General features: G+C 38.6%; 2 protein-coding genes across 21 annotated transcripts in view; one reads left to right on the forward strand and one right to left on the reverse strand.

The window, feature by feature from the left end:
- Positions 1–7,641, forward strand: part of LOC131237040 (uncharacterized) — a 32,123-nt gene extending 24,482 nt beyond the window's left edge. For 7 of the 10 annotated variants that reach the window (XM_058234662.1, XM_058234664.1, XM_058234668.1 and 4 more), the window contains 3 exons: positions 4,885–4,961; positions 6,780–6,853; positions 7,358–7,641. In XM_058234662.1, coding sequence (XP_058090645.1) covers positions 4,885–4,961; positions 6,780–6,853; positions 7,358–7,377 — 171 coding nt within the window. In that variant the 3' untranslated portion in view covers positions 7,378–7,641. Of the gene's footprint in view, positions 1–4,843; positions 4,962–6,779; positions 6,854–7,357 lie in introns of all 10 variants that reach the window. The other 3 variants (XM_058234661.1, XM_058234663.1, XM_058234665.1) reach the window with 1 other exon arrangement.
- Positions 7,642–9,995: 2,354 nt separating this feature from the next.
- LOC131237042 (uncharacterized) overlaps positions 9,996–16,127 on the reverse strand; it is a 65,840-nt gene continuing 59,708 nt past the window's right edge. For 6 of the 11 annotated variants that reach the window (XM_058234678.1, XM_058234677.1, XM_058234674.1 and 3 more), the window contains 2 exons: positions 12,080–12,149; positions 11,638–11,988 (listed from right to left, as the gene is read on the reverse strand). In XM_058234678.1, coding sequence (XP_058090661.1) covers positions 12,080–12,149 — 70 coding nt within the window. In that variant the 3' untranslated portion in view covers positions 11,638–11,988. Of the gene's footprint in view, positions 10,473–10,563; positions 10,774–11,637; positions 11,989–12,079; positions 12,150–16,127 lie in introns of those variants that run through there. The other 5 variants (XR_009166989.1, XR_009166988.1, XR_009166990.1 and 2 more) reach the window with 5 other exon arrangements.

The following is a 16,127-nucleotide window of genomic DNA, read 5'->3' on the forward strand; positions in this document are numbered from 1 at the left end:
TCAGGCTTAGATTTTTTTTAAAATGAAAAACTTTCTACTGTTGTATCTGAATCCTCATAAACACATTCATGGATGACTTCGTGCAAGATAATGTTTCTCTTCGCAGTCACTCTCTCCTTTTCTCGAAAGTAGTAATACATTGCACATATGTATGTATACACCTCGTCATCCTGCACAACATAGACCTTGTTTAATGTTTATGCGATGACAGGAATGAGTACTCTACTTTTATCAAAATTCAAACAAAGCTATCCATTTGATTCTTGTGCAGAATATTTATTTAGTGAGATGGGTTGAAGTTATATATCATCATTATCATAGCCTTGTCCCAGCATTTGGGTTTGGCTATAGTAATCCTATTTACAGACACACGCATGGACAAATGCATGTCTGGGAAATGCTAATATGTGGATGTTAGCAATATCCTGAAAGCTTTGACACATGGAACAGTGCACAGTTAATCTAGACTGTCCATCAGTCCATCAGTCCATACTACTAGAGCAGGCCATGATCCAAAGAAAGAAGTTACTTCAGTTGGATGATCCTAACTATTTAAATGCTGGTCATTTTGTTGTAATTGTCTTTTTAAAAAATAAAAAATAAAAAAATTTTAACGAGCCATACTACTAGAGCATCATCTAATCAAAGTGCATACTACTAGAGCATCATCTAACCAAAGTGCATATTTGGAATCATAGGCAATTCATGGTAGGCCTATTGAATGGATGTTCCAAGATGATGATTTAACTTATTTTCTCTCCACTCGATTTTAACCGTCCATTTTTCATGTTGTTGATTGTATGGTTGGGATTTTCCGATCGGTATAAATTTTGCATCATGGCATGCTGATAGTTGTATGGAATGAATGGATAGTCTAAATTGATGACTGGCGGTTCTGTGTATCATTTAGAAGCTCTTGGGATGCTGCCAACATCCCACCTTAATGGGGGATGTTAGCAATGTTGCTGAGCTCTAAATTGGCATGTAGGACGATCTATCATTGATCTAGATTGTCCTTTCATTTCATGCCACAACGGGTAACCATGATGCAAAAATCACATTGATTGGATGATCCTAACCCTTTGAATTTGGCCATTGTGTTATAAATGTTTGTTTTTTTATGAGCCATAGATTTGATGGTTCATCAACTAAAGTGCTTCTTTAGAATCATAGCAATCCAACCTGTCCTATAGCCTAGATGTTTCAAAATAACACTTATGCTTGATCTTTATTGTCCTCTTCATGCTATTGATTGGATGATTAGTATCACCAAATTGGTGTTGGAGTTGCTTCATAGGCTGTCAATAGTGGTATGTAGTGAATGGACAGTCTGGATTGATGGTTGGTTGTCCCACGTGTTATTTAAAGCTTTGGGTACATTGCTATGTTAACTCGGGGCCTGTCCCATACATATCCTATCCTTAACACTCCCTCAGTTTGAAAGAATCCTAAACTTTGATAGGCAGTCGACAAATAAATGGTTAAGAAAGAAATATTGCAATGATTCACATTCTTCCAAGAAAGCAAAATTTTGTAGTGTGTACATCTAGGATCTTTCAATCCAGGAAATTGTGGCCAATAATTCAAACAAGTTATGAGTTGGCCCTTCATCTTTTATGATACAATGCTTGGCCCCAAAAGGTTGTATAGTCTGTTGGGGATTTCAGTTTCTACAAGTGGTATCAATTGGGGCCTATGGTTCATTGATCTGAAAATTTGGTATTATGTGCCTCATTTCGGATGGCCAATGCACCGCAAAACCCTCCAACTTGAAAGAAGTCCTAGCCCTTCAGTAGGTGGCAACGAATACACGGTTGAGAGAAATAGTGTTCGAAATATCGGTATCACATTACGTATCGCATCCTTGGGATACAGATACGTATCGGTTATTGCACGTGGTATATCGTTTGTATCAAGTAATTTATCACACTTTTTGGGAAACATGGGGAAAATGATTGAATTTTTCAATGAAACTTCAGGGATTGTTAAAAAAGACCTTAATACATACTTTTAAATCATAATATCTCAAAAAAGAAGTGCACATAATAGCTTTCCTTTGTATAGGGTCATAAGCTATACACTATCTGATTGAACTAATGCAACTATATTTAAATTGAATGCATAACATTTAGAGTGTATATGATGATCGTTTCACCAAACACTTCTAAATAATTCAAAATTAGTCTCAATTGATAGCTGGTGGAAGGGAAATTTTGAAATAATAATAATATTTTAATAATTTTTATCGAAAAATGATTTTTATTTTTCAAAAATTGACAAAGACTTAACAAATTAGTAAATCAGCCCTCATACATTCTTGATGTCATGTTTGGAGTCCAACATTGCAAGCAATTTGGAAGAAATTGAGGAAACTTAGAATTTTCCCTAATTTTCCCCAAATTGGACCACCTACACCCAAATTTCGAAATTAGAGTGTATGTGATGACCATTTCATTAAATATTCCTAGATACTTCAAAATTAGTCTCAATTGATAGTTGGTTGAAGGAAAATTTTGAAAAAGACATGGAGAATATAAAGAACCAATGGATATCGAAATCAAAGCTCTAACTCCGTGATTTTTCATGCAAAACATGAAGAACCAAGGGATTTATAACCATTTAACATTGATTTAACATAACTTCAACAAAAAAAGGGATCGGAAATTGAAAATGCTCACCGGATCGAACATGTGGTATATATCGGTACTACCTGTGCATTTCGTATCGCACAGGTGGGATACAAGATATATCGTGGGATATATCGGCTGATATCGTTGATATTTAAAACATTGGAGAGAAATATAGCAACAATTCACTTTAATCCAAGAAAGATGCTTTCGATCTAGGAAATTTTGGGTCCAATGGTATTGAATATTTGTATGTAGGGCCCCACCATCAATGTGCCATGATTGCAAGATTTGAAGATCTGGCCCCATCATGAATGCTTCCTGACTGCTAGATTTGAAGATCTACACCTCATGATCTCCAGAGCCTGATGAAGCAACTGGTTCGTCCAACATCAGAGATTTTTTGGGGCATAGTCTTCACCAAAAGCTCGATGAAGCAACTGGTTATCCAACCTCAGAGATCTTTGGGGCATAACCTATCCAGAGAGAGAGAGAGAGAGAGAGAGAGAGAGAGAGAGAGAGAGAGAGTTCTTTTTGTTGCAAAACCTACATTGCCATATAAGTGGCCTATATGCATTTTTGAATTTGTAGGAAGCATGCTCACCGTTAGATCTAAATAGACATAGATGTTACTAGTTGGACAAGAGGAAGTTATGGGTGGGGTTTTTAATTCAGCTGAGAAGCATAGATAGGATTTTGAGTGGGGCTTTCCCTCTTAGAAGCGCATTCTCAACTCTAATTTTTATGGGTTTTTTTTTTTTGGCTATGCTTATGATGGATGTTGATGAAGATGCCAATCATGTCTGACTAGAAGCATGCTCACCGTTAGATCTAAATAGACATAGATGCTACTAGTTGGACAAGATGAAGTTATGGGTGAGGTTTTTAATTCAGCTGGGGGGCATAAATAAGATTTTGAGTGGGGCTTTCCTGACACTCATTCTCAACTCTAATTTTTATGTTATATATATATATATATATATATATATATATATTTCTTGTCGGCTATGTTTATGATGGATGTTGATGAAGATGCCAATCATGTCTGACTGCCTGACTGCTTATGATTGTCTATCTCACTAATGTTAGTATGGTTCCTGCTATCGCATTTAATTCTAGATGCACTTGAGTATCAAATCATCTTATGATAGAGAATTTCATGGCTTAGTTCCCACTTTCCCGTCTTGCCTGCACAGCCAATTTTGCAGCCCATCTAGAGCAGCTTGATCTGTGAATTCTTGTAGCAAAAGAAAAAAGAATAAAGAACACAACATGCACACACAATCCATTTAATCTTTACATAGTTATTGGTGCTATGCATATCTGATACCGTAGGGCTGTAGATCACTTGGTGTGTAGATCCATTGTTTTGATCCCACCCCAACAGCCATGATGCTGGACAATCCTGATGTAAATTAAATGACCTTAGTTATATCATTGGTGGTCTTCAAGAGAGATTGATGTTATTAAAATTAGGCAGATTGAAGCTTGCAAGGCATTTTATTTATTCTTTGCTAGGTAGTATGCAGTGCTTTAAATGGCGAATAGCATGTAGCACAACATTCACTCTCTGAAGCATAAGGCATAAGCTACATGCTGCTACTATATTTTTAATTAAGATTGCGCTTGGTTGCACCAATATCATGAAATTTCATGATATTTTGCACCGAATTCGACTGACTAATAATGAAATTTCATGATATCTGGTGCAACCAAACACAAGGAAAAATAGGGCAAAGATTAACTATAAAATAAAGAAAGAGCAACAATACTGTTGATTTTATTATTTTACTAAAATTGCTGAAAAGATTGACTAATTTTATATTGAAAAATAGAAAAAGTAACAAATCATTGAAAAGTGAAAATGTTAATAACTTTTTTGTTTCTGTGAAAAGTAACTTGTATAGTAAGCTACGTAACATGTACCATAGTCTATGTAGCATGTAGCGTATGTAAATTAGCATGTAGTGTAGGCTACATGCGACTTAAGCTATTTTCATGAGCTACATAGCATTAAGGCTAAGCTGTGCTATGTAGCGTAAGCTACATGCTTCATGGTGCAAGCTATTTAAAACACTGGTAGTACATGCTAAATCATCTGTTATTGTTTCCAGTATATATCTTTGTTCGATTTCTGATTGTATAAATCATGTATCACAATTATTCTGTTCACTGTTTGTACATGTTTGATTATTTCCTCCGAATTTCTGCAATAGGAAAAATCTGTTGAGACAGCTGCTTTCCTGATCATTTTCAGAGCTTTGATCAAAACAAGAAGGGCAGGTTCCGGTTGGATGATTTTATATCACTCTGTATATTTGTACAGTCAACTAGGTACGTATAATGATAGTTTTTTCAAATGTATGCTTAATCTTATGTTCCATTTTATTTCTTTTCTCTATATTTACGTTCAAATGAGAAGCCAGTGTTGGTATTAAACGAGCTTGGGATCTTGTATTTAACCTGATTTCTGCTTGACTTACAATACCTTAACCACTGTGAATAGCTTGAGCTTCTTTCTTTCTTTTTTCTTTCTCCTATTCTAGCTTGCCACATCGAGGGAAATTTGAAGAGTTTCTCACAGGACAATCTCGTTCTTCTAGGGTCCTTACTCTTGCTCGGGTGGTAGACTCTCAGGAGTTTCAGCACCCGGTCAAGGTTCGAGTACCCATAGGTGGTGAAATTCCACTTGCGTGAGTGTGTGGGGTGTGTTAAAATATATATATATATATATATATATATATATATATATATATATATATATATATATATATAGAAAAATCTCGTTCTTCTACCAATTAATTGTTTTGAACATTTGTAATTTGTTTGTTTTAGAGTTGCAGTCTACTGCGAACCAGACCATAAGCAACTTTACTTGTGAGCAAAGGAGTGGTTGGCTTGGGTGGGCCCCACATTGATGTGTTCCTAAAATCCACTCCAACCATTAGATGCTGGCTCATATTAACCTAATGCTCAAAAATCAGCCACATCCATGATCTGGGTGAGCTGTACCAAGGGAAACAGTTGGTAGGGGAATGCCCACCCTTGGTTTTCTTTGGGTTCCACTGTGATGTGTATGTACAATCCGCTTTGACCATCAGTTGCTGCATCCATTTTTAGGTGCAGCTCCCAAAATCAAGCTGACTCGTGATTCAAGTGAGTCGCACCATAGGAAACATTTAGGAGAGATTTTTTACAGTGCCCACCATGATGATTATGTGATATCCACTTGAACCATTCAATTTCACACGAAAATTTTGGCCTGAGGCCAAAAATCAGGCTCTTACAGATTTAGGTGGGCGGCCACACCAAGGGAAACAGGTTAGAGGGTGTGGTCCCCATCTGAATCACTGATGTAGCCATTTTTTATTTTTATTTTATTTTTTTAATCCTTAGGCCTAATATTGATTCACGCATGGTGGTCAGAGTCGATTTCAGAAACACATCATGGTGGGGCTCACCCTACTGGGCTGCACCTTTTACTTGCTTGTAAATGTGTACTCTCTCTAAATCTGTGCGTGCGTGTGCGTGTGTGTGCGTGTGTGTGTGTGTGTGTGTGTGTGTGTGTGACCGACCTATTCTAGTTGTGTTATTTAGTCTCACATAAACAATCTAATTGAATGGTGATGTTTATTTGTGTCTCACATAAACAATCTAATTGTGTTATTTACTGCTGTTGAATGGTGATCACATAAACAATCTAATTCATTATCTCGAATATTCTCTCCTCTCCTTCAAGATTCCTACAAAAATCCCAAGAGTAGGAGGAAAAAAATAATCCTAGAGATGAGGATAGAATGACCAATAAGCTATCAGTTCTCAGAGAATGTGGAAACCTCAAATTGGGTTAAACTGGATACTCAAATGTTTCATATCTTGTCTTCCCACTTGATTTCTTAATTGGCTTTACAAACTTCTTAGCTTGTGTCAGTAATCACTTGTAGCTACCCATGGAATCCTGCAATACAACCTGGAGAGTATGAAAATAAATCATCTTTAAGCTACTATATATGCATTAGTTTGTTTGTGGACACGTCGTGTATAGAAATTCGTTGGCTTCTTTTTTGTCAGAGTTGAGATATTTAGAGAATTGGAATGCTAATCCAGCTTGTAGATATATTGAAGAAATACCGTACGCATCATGTTTTGCAGGAATATATTTAATTCGTTTGATACAGCTAAGCAGGGGAGAGTCTCGCTGGATTTCAACCAGTTTGTTTACTGCAGTATGGATTTCATCTCCTTTGCATGTTCCTTCCTGCAACTTTTCTAGAACAGTATTTCTATTTTATTTGCTATAGATTGTGTTATTTCAGGTCCAGGTAAGTTCTTTTAGGGCACAATCCTGTGTATAAACCATCTCTAAAGCCCAGCAGTTGACTATGCCCATTGATCTGGACCATCCAATCAAGGGGATCATAACCCAATGGCACTGCTGGTTGAATGATAATCCCCCAATAAATGGACACTGTTATAAGCATTAAGTTTTCCCAACTGCTAGAAGGCAGGCTATTCATCTGACAGCTACTGGATTCTATTTTAAGGCTAATGGATCATAAAATAGATGACCCATCAATTGGAAGGTCAGGATCGGTGGGAATGTGCACTGATTGTGGGTAGTGATAGACACTGAGCATTGTTGTGCAGTTTATACATAGGACTATTACCCCTTATTTTATTCCTTTGTATTTTATAGCAGTCTCACTTCTTCACAATGTTTCTCTGCCCAGCTGCCAATTGCAGAATATGAAATCAACTTCTCTTCCTTGGAAGATCACAGTGCCTGATTTGATGCCATTGCTGCTGATGGAGCAATCAAAAGTTCACAACGGCCCACCCATTCCCTGTATTTTATTATGCAAGCATATGAATTCAGTAATTCATCACCAGAAACAAAGATACATCAACCACACGCAGAGGTTCATGATTTCACCATTTTGTTGTATATCCATTGTGTGATTGTATGCATATTATTTTTTTTCAGCAGCAAAAATTTTATTAAAGAGAGGCCAAAGACTAAGAATTGCAAAAAAAAAAAAAAATGCAAATTACTGATCCATCCAGCTATTAGGGAAATGGTAATCGCCTTATAAAAAGATGAAGATCTCATCTTTCCCCTTCTTTCACCCCATATTTCCTACCTTCCATTTCTCTCCACAAACAATGCATATTGTATTATATGCTATGATTTTTTTATGCATGATCTGGAAATTGGAGCATTGGTATGAATTTGTAGAGGCCAAGTTCTCTATTCATTCTGAGCTGATAGCTTCCCTGTATGTAGCTTGGTTTGTAGATATGGGGGCCTTGGTTGGTCTATCAAGCCATTGATTTGACATCCCCCATTATGGATGGACCATAATGGAAGATACTAGCCATCCAAATCTCCCAAATTGGAAGATACTAGCCATCCAGATCTTCAGTCTTTCCTCCATTGAATGTGGTTTATTCATTGATTTATTTTTAACCATGTAATTGCTTGCCAACAATGGGAAGGATTAGAGTTGGCCAATTGAGAAGACATTCTAGGAATTATCCATCAACGATGGGGATGATGATGAGACCATCAGATCAATGGCATGGATAGACCATCCATGGGTCCCAAATCTACTAACCAAGTTCCCAACAGGGAAGTTCCCTGTTCAGAATAAATAGGGAACTCGGCCTCTTACAACTTGGAAATGAAATTTCATTTAATTAATTCCCAAGTTCTGTGGGATATGTTTGGGTGTTTCATGTTTACTAGTCTCGATCAGATGCACTGCAAACAAATATGACCCTCCAATTCTCATCTCACTTGCTATTTAGGATTAGGAAATGTTAGTAGGATTTGACATGATGTGGCTGTAGAATTATATCCCGAGATTCATTTTGAAATTTCAAGGCAGCAGTGGAACTCTTCCCTCTCATGGCCTAGGCCAACATGGGGTTTCTATGATGGCCATCATTAAAAAAGATGATTACTGTGAATTCCAACGAGGGAATGATCAAGAGGTGATTTGCGGCATAGGAACCAACTTGGTACGAATGGCAGTCTGGGCCATTCATCAGGTGAGCCCTCCATGACATACCCTAGACCAAAAATCAGGTATGTCCGCTCATCTTGTGGACCATGTATACATCGATTAAAACTGCTATTTTCTTTTCCTAATCAGCCATTTATGTTTTATGGTGGGAATTGCATCGTCCATAGCCATGTTAATCTATGTTGGGCAGACTGCCTCTCCAACCAATAGATAATAAATCATCTCAAGCATTTATCATAACAATAACTAGAGGTGTACACGAACTGAGCTAGCTCGGTTAGCTTGCTCGACTCGACTCGAAAAAGCTCTATTCGACTCGGTTCGAAGCCAAGTTCAAGCTGAGTTGAGCTGATTTTTTGAGCTCGAAAATGAGTTCAAGCCAAGTTTGAGCTGGCCCCAGGTTGACTCAACTCGGATCGAACCCAGCTTGAATCGAACCAGTTCAGTGACTCGGTTACTTTGATATTGATGTTGCTCACCAAGTGTTTGATGGAATGACTCAACGAAGTGTGGCTGGTGGCAGGGAAGGTGTATGTGAAACAAAGACCCCTTTTTTTTTTCTTGTTTTGTATGTTGCTTAGAAGGTGTTTGATAAAATACCTTTAAAACCATTGCTGCTGTTTTACATACAGCGGGATTTTGAAGGTGCAGTCCAGGTGTTTGTGAAAATGCTGCATGGGTGAACTCGGCTCAATCTTGGCTCGAACTCGCCTCGAACTGACCCGAGCTGCTGATCCAACCGAGCTGAGCTGGCCAGTCAGGCTCGACGACCGAGCCGAGACGAGTTCAAGCTGAGGTCAGCTAGTGGCCAAGCTGAGGCCAGCTCGACTCAGTTCGATGTACACCCCTAACAATAACTGCTAGCACTACTACATGCTGTCATGTCCTTTCTACAGTGGCGGCTGTTGTGCCTTCTGAAATCACAAAAATAGCATGACATGGTTTTACAAAATTTTATTTTGTTCTCACCTTAGTTTTTTTTTTTTTTTTTTTCCATTTTTTATGTCATATTGAGGCCACCAAATTCCTTACACTTTGAAGAAGCCATGACCCATCCATGGAGTGGGCCTCACAAGTTGGTGGTCTTGATTACTATATTCATGATAATTTATTAAGCAGAGAACATGTGAACTTAAGATTTGGGCCTTATTTAAAAACGTGAAGTTCAATGTTTGCCCCAACGAACATCTAAACGGAGACTGCCTATGGTTATCAGAACCATCTATCTGGTCAGTCTTATCGTGTAAACCAGCATGTGCCAGATAATGAAGTGGCACTAGCACACCTGTGTAGTACAACAGTCAAAACAGGAAAACAGTCAAAAAAAAAAAAAAAGGGAGACTTAATCGAAGGATGGTTGATGGGCCTGAGCATACCAACCCGTATGCCCATCTTGATGCAGATATATTACTTTCAACGAATTTGTATTTTCTGCTACTGATATGTTCATTTTTCTCAAAATTTTAAAAAGGCAGTCAGAAGCAACGGAGGAATAAAACTACTAGAAATTGATAACGGGTAATAAAAAGAGCTGGGTAGTTGGATGTATATAGAAGCAAAGTTCTCTGCTTTGTAGAATTCAAGTTCCACATTCAGTGAGCCAGTAGTCTAGAGATCCTAACTGTTGCTCCAATGGGCCCCACATGGGTGGAACATACCGATAGAATCCACTACACACAACGATCATTGCCCTTCAAAGAGAAACGAGTACACATTCAAGTGAAAATAGCCCAATGATCAGATTGGCTAGGATCTAATATGAGAGATTTTCAGGGCAGTTTCCATAGTGGGACCTATCAGATCAATGACGGGGAACTACCTATACATCACAAATAGAAAAAAATTAGCCTCATTAGATAAGATGAATATGATGATTATGAAAGGAGGCTAGTTCCTCTACAAGTCCTTACAGAATCTATTTATTCTACAAGGGTTGCACGTGGGTCCACATGGCTTGATATTTGTTGCTTGGACACTCCAAAAATCAGGCCGGGCCAACCATCATGTGGGCCACCACGTGAACATGTAGCCCCCCGACTGGATAGGCCTGATATGTGGCATATCACATCATCATGGAGGGGCTGACGTAGTGCAAAGGCCTACACGCAACACAATGGATCCTACACCATGCAATAGTTTATAGGCAGGTGAATATTCAAATGAACAGTCAGGTGAAACTTAGGAACAGGCATCTTCGCATTTGTGATGCACGTGGAGAGGGTGGAAAGAAGAAAGTTGTAAAAGGTCTCTTTGGGTGGGGAGATGACCATCATACAGCTTCATCCCAAGTTACCTAAATGCCCTTCCAATTGCTTTAAAAGCCTTCTAATGTCCTTTAGATTAAAGGGTTAAATTATTTAGAATGACCAATATTGCGTTTAAGTTTTTGCCCCTGGCAATTCTCATTATATATAATAGAGAGATTTAGGGCTATAGATTCTTTCAAGTTAGTCTTACATATAATTCCATTCCACCAAAGCACAGTTCTAGTATGGAAACTGTGGCTAGTATGCAATGTATTGTAGCTTGGTGTCTCAATTGATAAGTTATATTTTAATGGGAAGAGATCTGGTCGACCTGGGAGGACAAAAATCCATTTCTTAACATACACATGGCATATGTGTATAATGATCTGAACCATTTATTCATCACAAGACTTCATGCATGGATAATCATTCAATCATCAGAATAATCATACAAATCCTAACCATGTAAAAACGTTGTGCCTGAAGTATTGAGCAGATTTTTGTAGTTTCCATTCATGGCTTTTAAATGGCTATTCTAACCTTGTAAAAATGTTGTGCCTAATACGTTGAGCATATTTTTGCAATTTCCATTCGCTGCTTTAAAATAGTTATAATAGTCCGATCAATGTAATTTTTGGTCTATGAACCATTCATTGTTATCGAACATCATTAACATTTAATCCTCCCATGTGGACCGGATCTCCTCCCTATTTTAATATTTTGTAGAAAAAAAAAAGATTCCTCGAAAAGCTAATAATGCAGTTGTTTTGTAATTGCGACATGGTTTTAATTTGGTATTAGAAAAGGATTCTTATACCATTGACAAAATGGTATTAATACAGCATTCTACCTAGGGTGTTTGGTAGCACCAAATATCATGAAATTTCATGATATTTTGAACCAAATTAGACCGATTAATCATGAAGTTAATGATATTTGGTACAACCAAATGCACCCTTTTAATACACAATGTGCATGGGAAGGATGTTCCTTACATGCTCAGAACCTTTCAACAGCCACACTCACTTTTCACCCTAGTTAAACATAGAACTGAGAAGACAGACGTCCTAGCAGTTCACACAAGCGAACCTGCAAATGTTCATGATGAAAAGTATCTATATAACTGGAATAGTTGACAAAAGCAAGATGAAACATAAGCCCATGGCAGTGCTAACGTTACCTAGATATTGATTCTTTTAAGTGTGTTCATGTACGTGTAACTAGAGAACAAGACAAACAGCTTCCGAAACCTGCACAATCACAAACAAGATCAATATAAAAGCAGAATGACGCAGTTGAACTCTGCCTTTATGAAGCACTTACAAATATCGGATTGTTTGGGTGTTTCTACTTTTGGGGACAGATGGAATGCAGCCACTGCAAACAAGGTCTGGGGTACACCCAAACAAGCCCAAAGGCAAAAAAGACATTGAATCGAAAACTGTAAAAATGCAAGGGCATCAACCATAGTGCAAGGACACTGCATGGAAGAAATGCAACAGTATAATCAACACCGCTAGCTGCTGGTGTTCATCTGATGAGAGATTTTTATTCATGGTTAGAAGAAAAGGCATCTAATTGACATCAGAAGTTGAGTGACGATGTGGTTAAACATTGAAACATGAAACGAGATTGAAGCAAGATGCGTATAACATATGTTTTGATCCATATAAAGAAGAGATATAATATTCTGAATTGCTGAATCAGACGCGTTGAGATGGCTATTAGAAAAGCCTTCATTTACCATTGTCCTGGTAAATTAGCATTCTTTGTAAAAACAATTACACAGCTCTCACTGTTTTAATTTTCTAGATTTTGTTTCTATACCTCGTCTTTATGAAGTTTATATATATTATTAAATATACTTGGTTGATATGTCTAAGTGGCTGGGTTCTCCAAGGTCCTCGTATGCATCTCTCTTTTTTTTATATTGGAAAGTTAACACTACCAGGGATTAATCGTGGATCTCTCACACACACTGCATTGTCCTTACCATCTCATCTAGCAAGCAGGGGACATCCTCATATACATCTCTAACCCCAAGAAACAGGTTCCTGCCCCATGTTAAGAGGAAGCACAGGATCTTTGACCAAAGGTTTTGCATACAGTACTCAGGTTTTGAGTTTTGACAAGTGGGGCCCTTCGTTCACTTTGCAGACCATTGATCTAACGCATGTCACCATATATGGGCTGCCCCAGAAATCGCATTTATAGGAAAATCCTAACCCTTTGATATGTGGCCTACAAATGGAATGACACAGAAAAATACAGCAACAGTCCAATTCAACTGAAGAATGGGCCAGAGATTGCCACCAGGAGCCTTCCAGTGTGGTATTGTTTTGTGGCATGGTCCATCCATTTCTGTACACGAGGGAACAATGTGAACCACAGCAACACTTAGAACTGACAAACCAAGTGTATTGTGGAAAGCATTGGGTTGAGGTTCCTATAATTCCTCCCAACTTAAATAGGTTACGATAACAAGGGATGCACTAAACAAATGGAATGGTATGTTGAATGAGTTACGGACATTTGGGAATGATAGGAAAAGCTGAAGAACGACCATGATGATGCATGGCATTATGCAGAAAAATGCAATTATCTTGAGAGGCATATTTCTATAATTCAACACAGAATTGAAGCTATTTCCTTCCATTCTAGTAGTTGCATCTGCAAATATACAAGAAGACATACTGCAAAGTTAGACAATGGTAACTTCTAATTTCACCCATGGGCCTTTTACAATACAATGTATGTTTTGGCAAGATAGTCCCGATTAATTAATGAAGTTCATAAGGACCAAAAGATCTTAGTGAAAGAAGTAAGATATGGGAGAGAGAGCAAGGTATTCTGTAACGGTAACGACCACCACTGTTACCCTTACAATTCGGGGCATAACGGCCATTACGGTCTCTCTTTTTTATTTTTTTTATTTATTGAAAAAAAAAAACCCTGAAAAACCTGTATCTACCCCGTAATATTGATTAAAAAGTATGAAAAACCTGTGTTCCGTAATAAACCATTACGGGGCTATTATGGCCTTTATAGGGTATGTAACGTGCCGTTAACGGCAATTAAAGGTCATTTTTTTCCATAACGGCTATTACGGCCGTTATGACCCCATAACGTGTAATGGTTGCCACTGTTCCCTTTACGTAACGGCCTTTACGGCACACCATGAGAGAGAGGCATTACTCTCAAAAGTTGTTCAATGAAGATTCAGGCATAGATATAGAATTATAAGAAGCATCAGACTTGGAGATTAGGAGGCATATGCATTGTGGTCGAATTTAGGTAAGGCAAATAAAGGTAGCCCTAGCAAGGCAAAAGGAAAGGCCATGGGGATGATATACTAAAGGTGACAGATACCTGGTGATACAGGATTATTTTGGCTAGTTATTCTTTCCAACAAAATTTTACAGACAAAAATACCTGATGAATGTTGGAAAAGTATCATGATGCCTATATATGATGATGAAGGAGATACGAGTTTCTCCAACATTGGAAAACCAAACTTACGAGTCATACCATGAAGCTTTGGAAAAGGGTGGTGAAACAAAAACTAACTCAAGGATATCAGAAAATGAGTTGGGTTTATGCCAATGCAATCTGCAATTGTAGAAATTTTTCTACTTAGACAATTGACGGAATCATACAGAAAAGAGGAAGAATTTATACGTGGTCTTATAAATTCGTGGGCATGTGATAGAATACCGATGTAGGTTATGTGGCAGGTGATGAGGGAAAGTATCCTAAGAGACATCTTAAGAGACATGTATGAGGGTGCGTTTACAAGTGAAAATGGCTTTTGATGAGACAGGATAGAGTTCCTAGTAGCGGTGGGTCTTAATCAGGGTCGAAATTAAGCCCTTACCTTTTTGCACTTGTTATAGATGAATTAACTGCCCTGAAGCTCCCGCCCATCCCTCCACCATCTCTCCTTGAATCTCTCAAGCTCCACCCATTTCTCTACCGATACCTCTCTTTGAATATTTGCATCTCTGGTATTCTTATCTAACTCGATAGATTTCTCTCACTTTCTTTTTGGTGAGAAGAAGAAGAAGAAGGAGAAGGAGAAGGTGAAGGAGAAGGAGAATACGGAGAAGAAGAGGAAGAACATTGGATTGGAAGGAAGGAATGAAGGAGAAGGACAAAGTGCTAATCGACGGTGATTCTTGTATATTTGTAGATGGAACACGACAACAGCTCTTGGGAGAGAGAGTCTCGAAGGTGGTCTTGTCTATGGGAGGGGAGAGGAAGAAAGTAGATCTGGCGTCTTACCCGTCGTCGATCATTTCAAGGTTCTCCGATGCCTATCAACTTCTCGCGGGTCTTCGGTAGGGCAGGGATTGCCATGGACGTTGTCATTCCTAGGGAGAGATTAACGAGAACCCTTCGGGGCTTCGCGTTCATTAGAATGAGTTCATATGAGGAACTTGCTCGAGCCATCAAGATGTTGCATGGTGAGAGCTTCGGGGGACAAACGATGAAGGTTCAACAAGCTTAGTTCGAGCCTAAGATGTATAGAAACCGAGGAGAGCCAAAAATGAAGAATAACATCGCCAGGAACCCCAACAGAGTTAGCGAGAAGATTAGAGTTGTGGAAGGGGCTCAAGACCATAGCATCAGGCCTAAACCTCAACCAGACAAGCATTCTTTCCATCGGGAGGCCCTGAAGGCAGGCCAAACCTCAGGGTGTGAGAAGCAGGACGCAACAAGGGAATCAAAACTCATGACACGTTGGTGGGAGTGACTTCAAAGTGGCAAGTCTCAACTGAAGTTTGGGGCGGAGAAGATCATGAGGTTGAGTATGGAAGCTATCAACAAGTCATGGGAATGGCTTTCGGGTTTGGTTGTTGTCGGCACTAGAACTATGATGGGGACATCAAAGGACCTACTCGGGTGTACCAGAGACGGAGATGACCACCCACGCATCAGCGAAGCTTTCTTTGTGGATGGGAGACGAGTTCCAGACGGGCTCCCCAGGCCATTTTGATGACCCCACTTTGGGATGATGCATGTGAGCTGCTTAGGAGATCATTTTAGTCATATGATTTCTATTTTGAGTCAATCCGACCATTGGATCTTGACGATCAGGCCATCGGGCCAAGATCTTTTAAATTTGTGCCCCTTGGACTCTGATCTTGCTTTCTTTATGTTTTTTTTTTAGGAGTTATTTGACAGTTAAGATTGATAATATATGTTTTGGTTTTCTTATTTTGGATGAT

This window comes from Magnolia sinica, chromosome 2 (assembly GCF_029962835.1).
Source record: "Magnolia sinica isolate HGM2019 chromosome 2, MsV1, whole genome shotgun sequence".
Classification (NCBI taxonomy): Eukaryota; Viridiplantae; Streptophyta; class Magnoliopsida; order Magnoliales; family Magnoliaceae; genus Magnolia; species Magnolia sinica.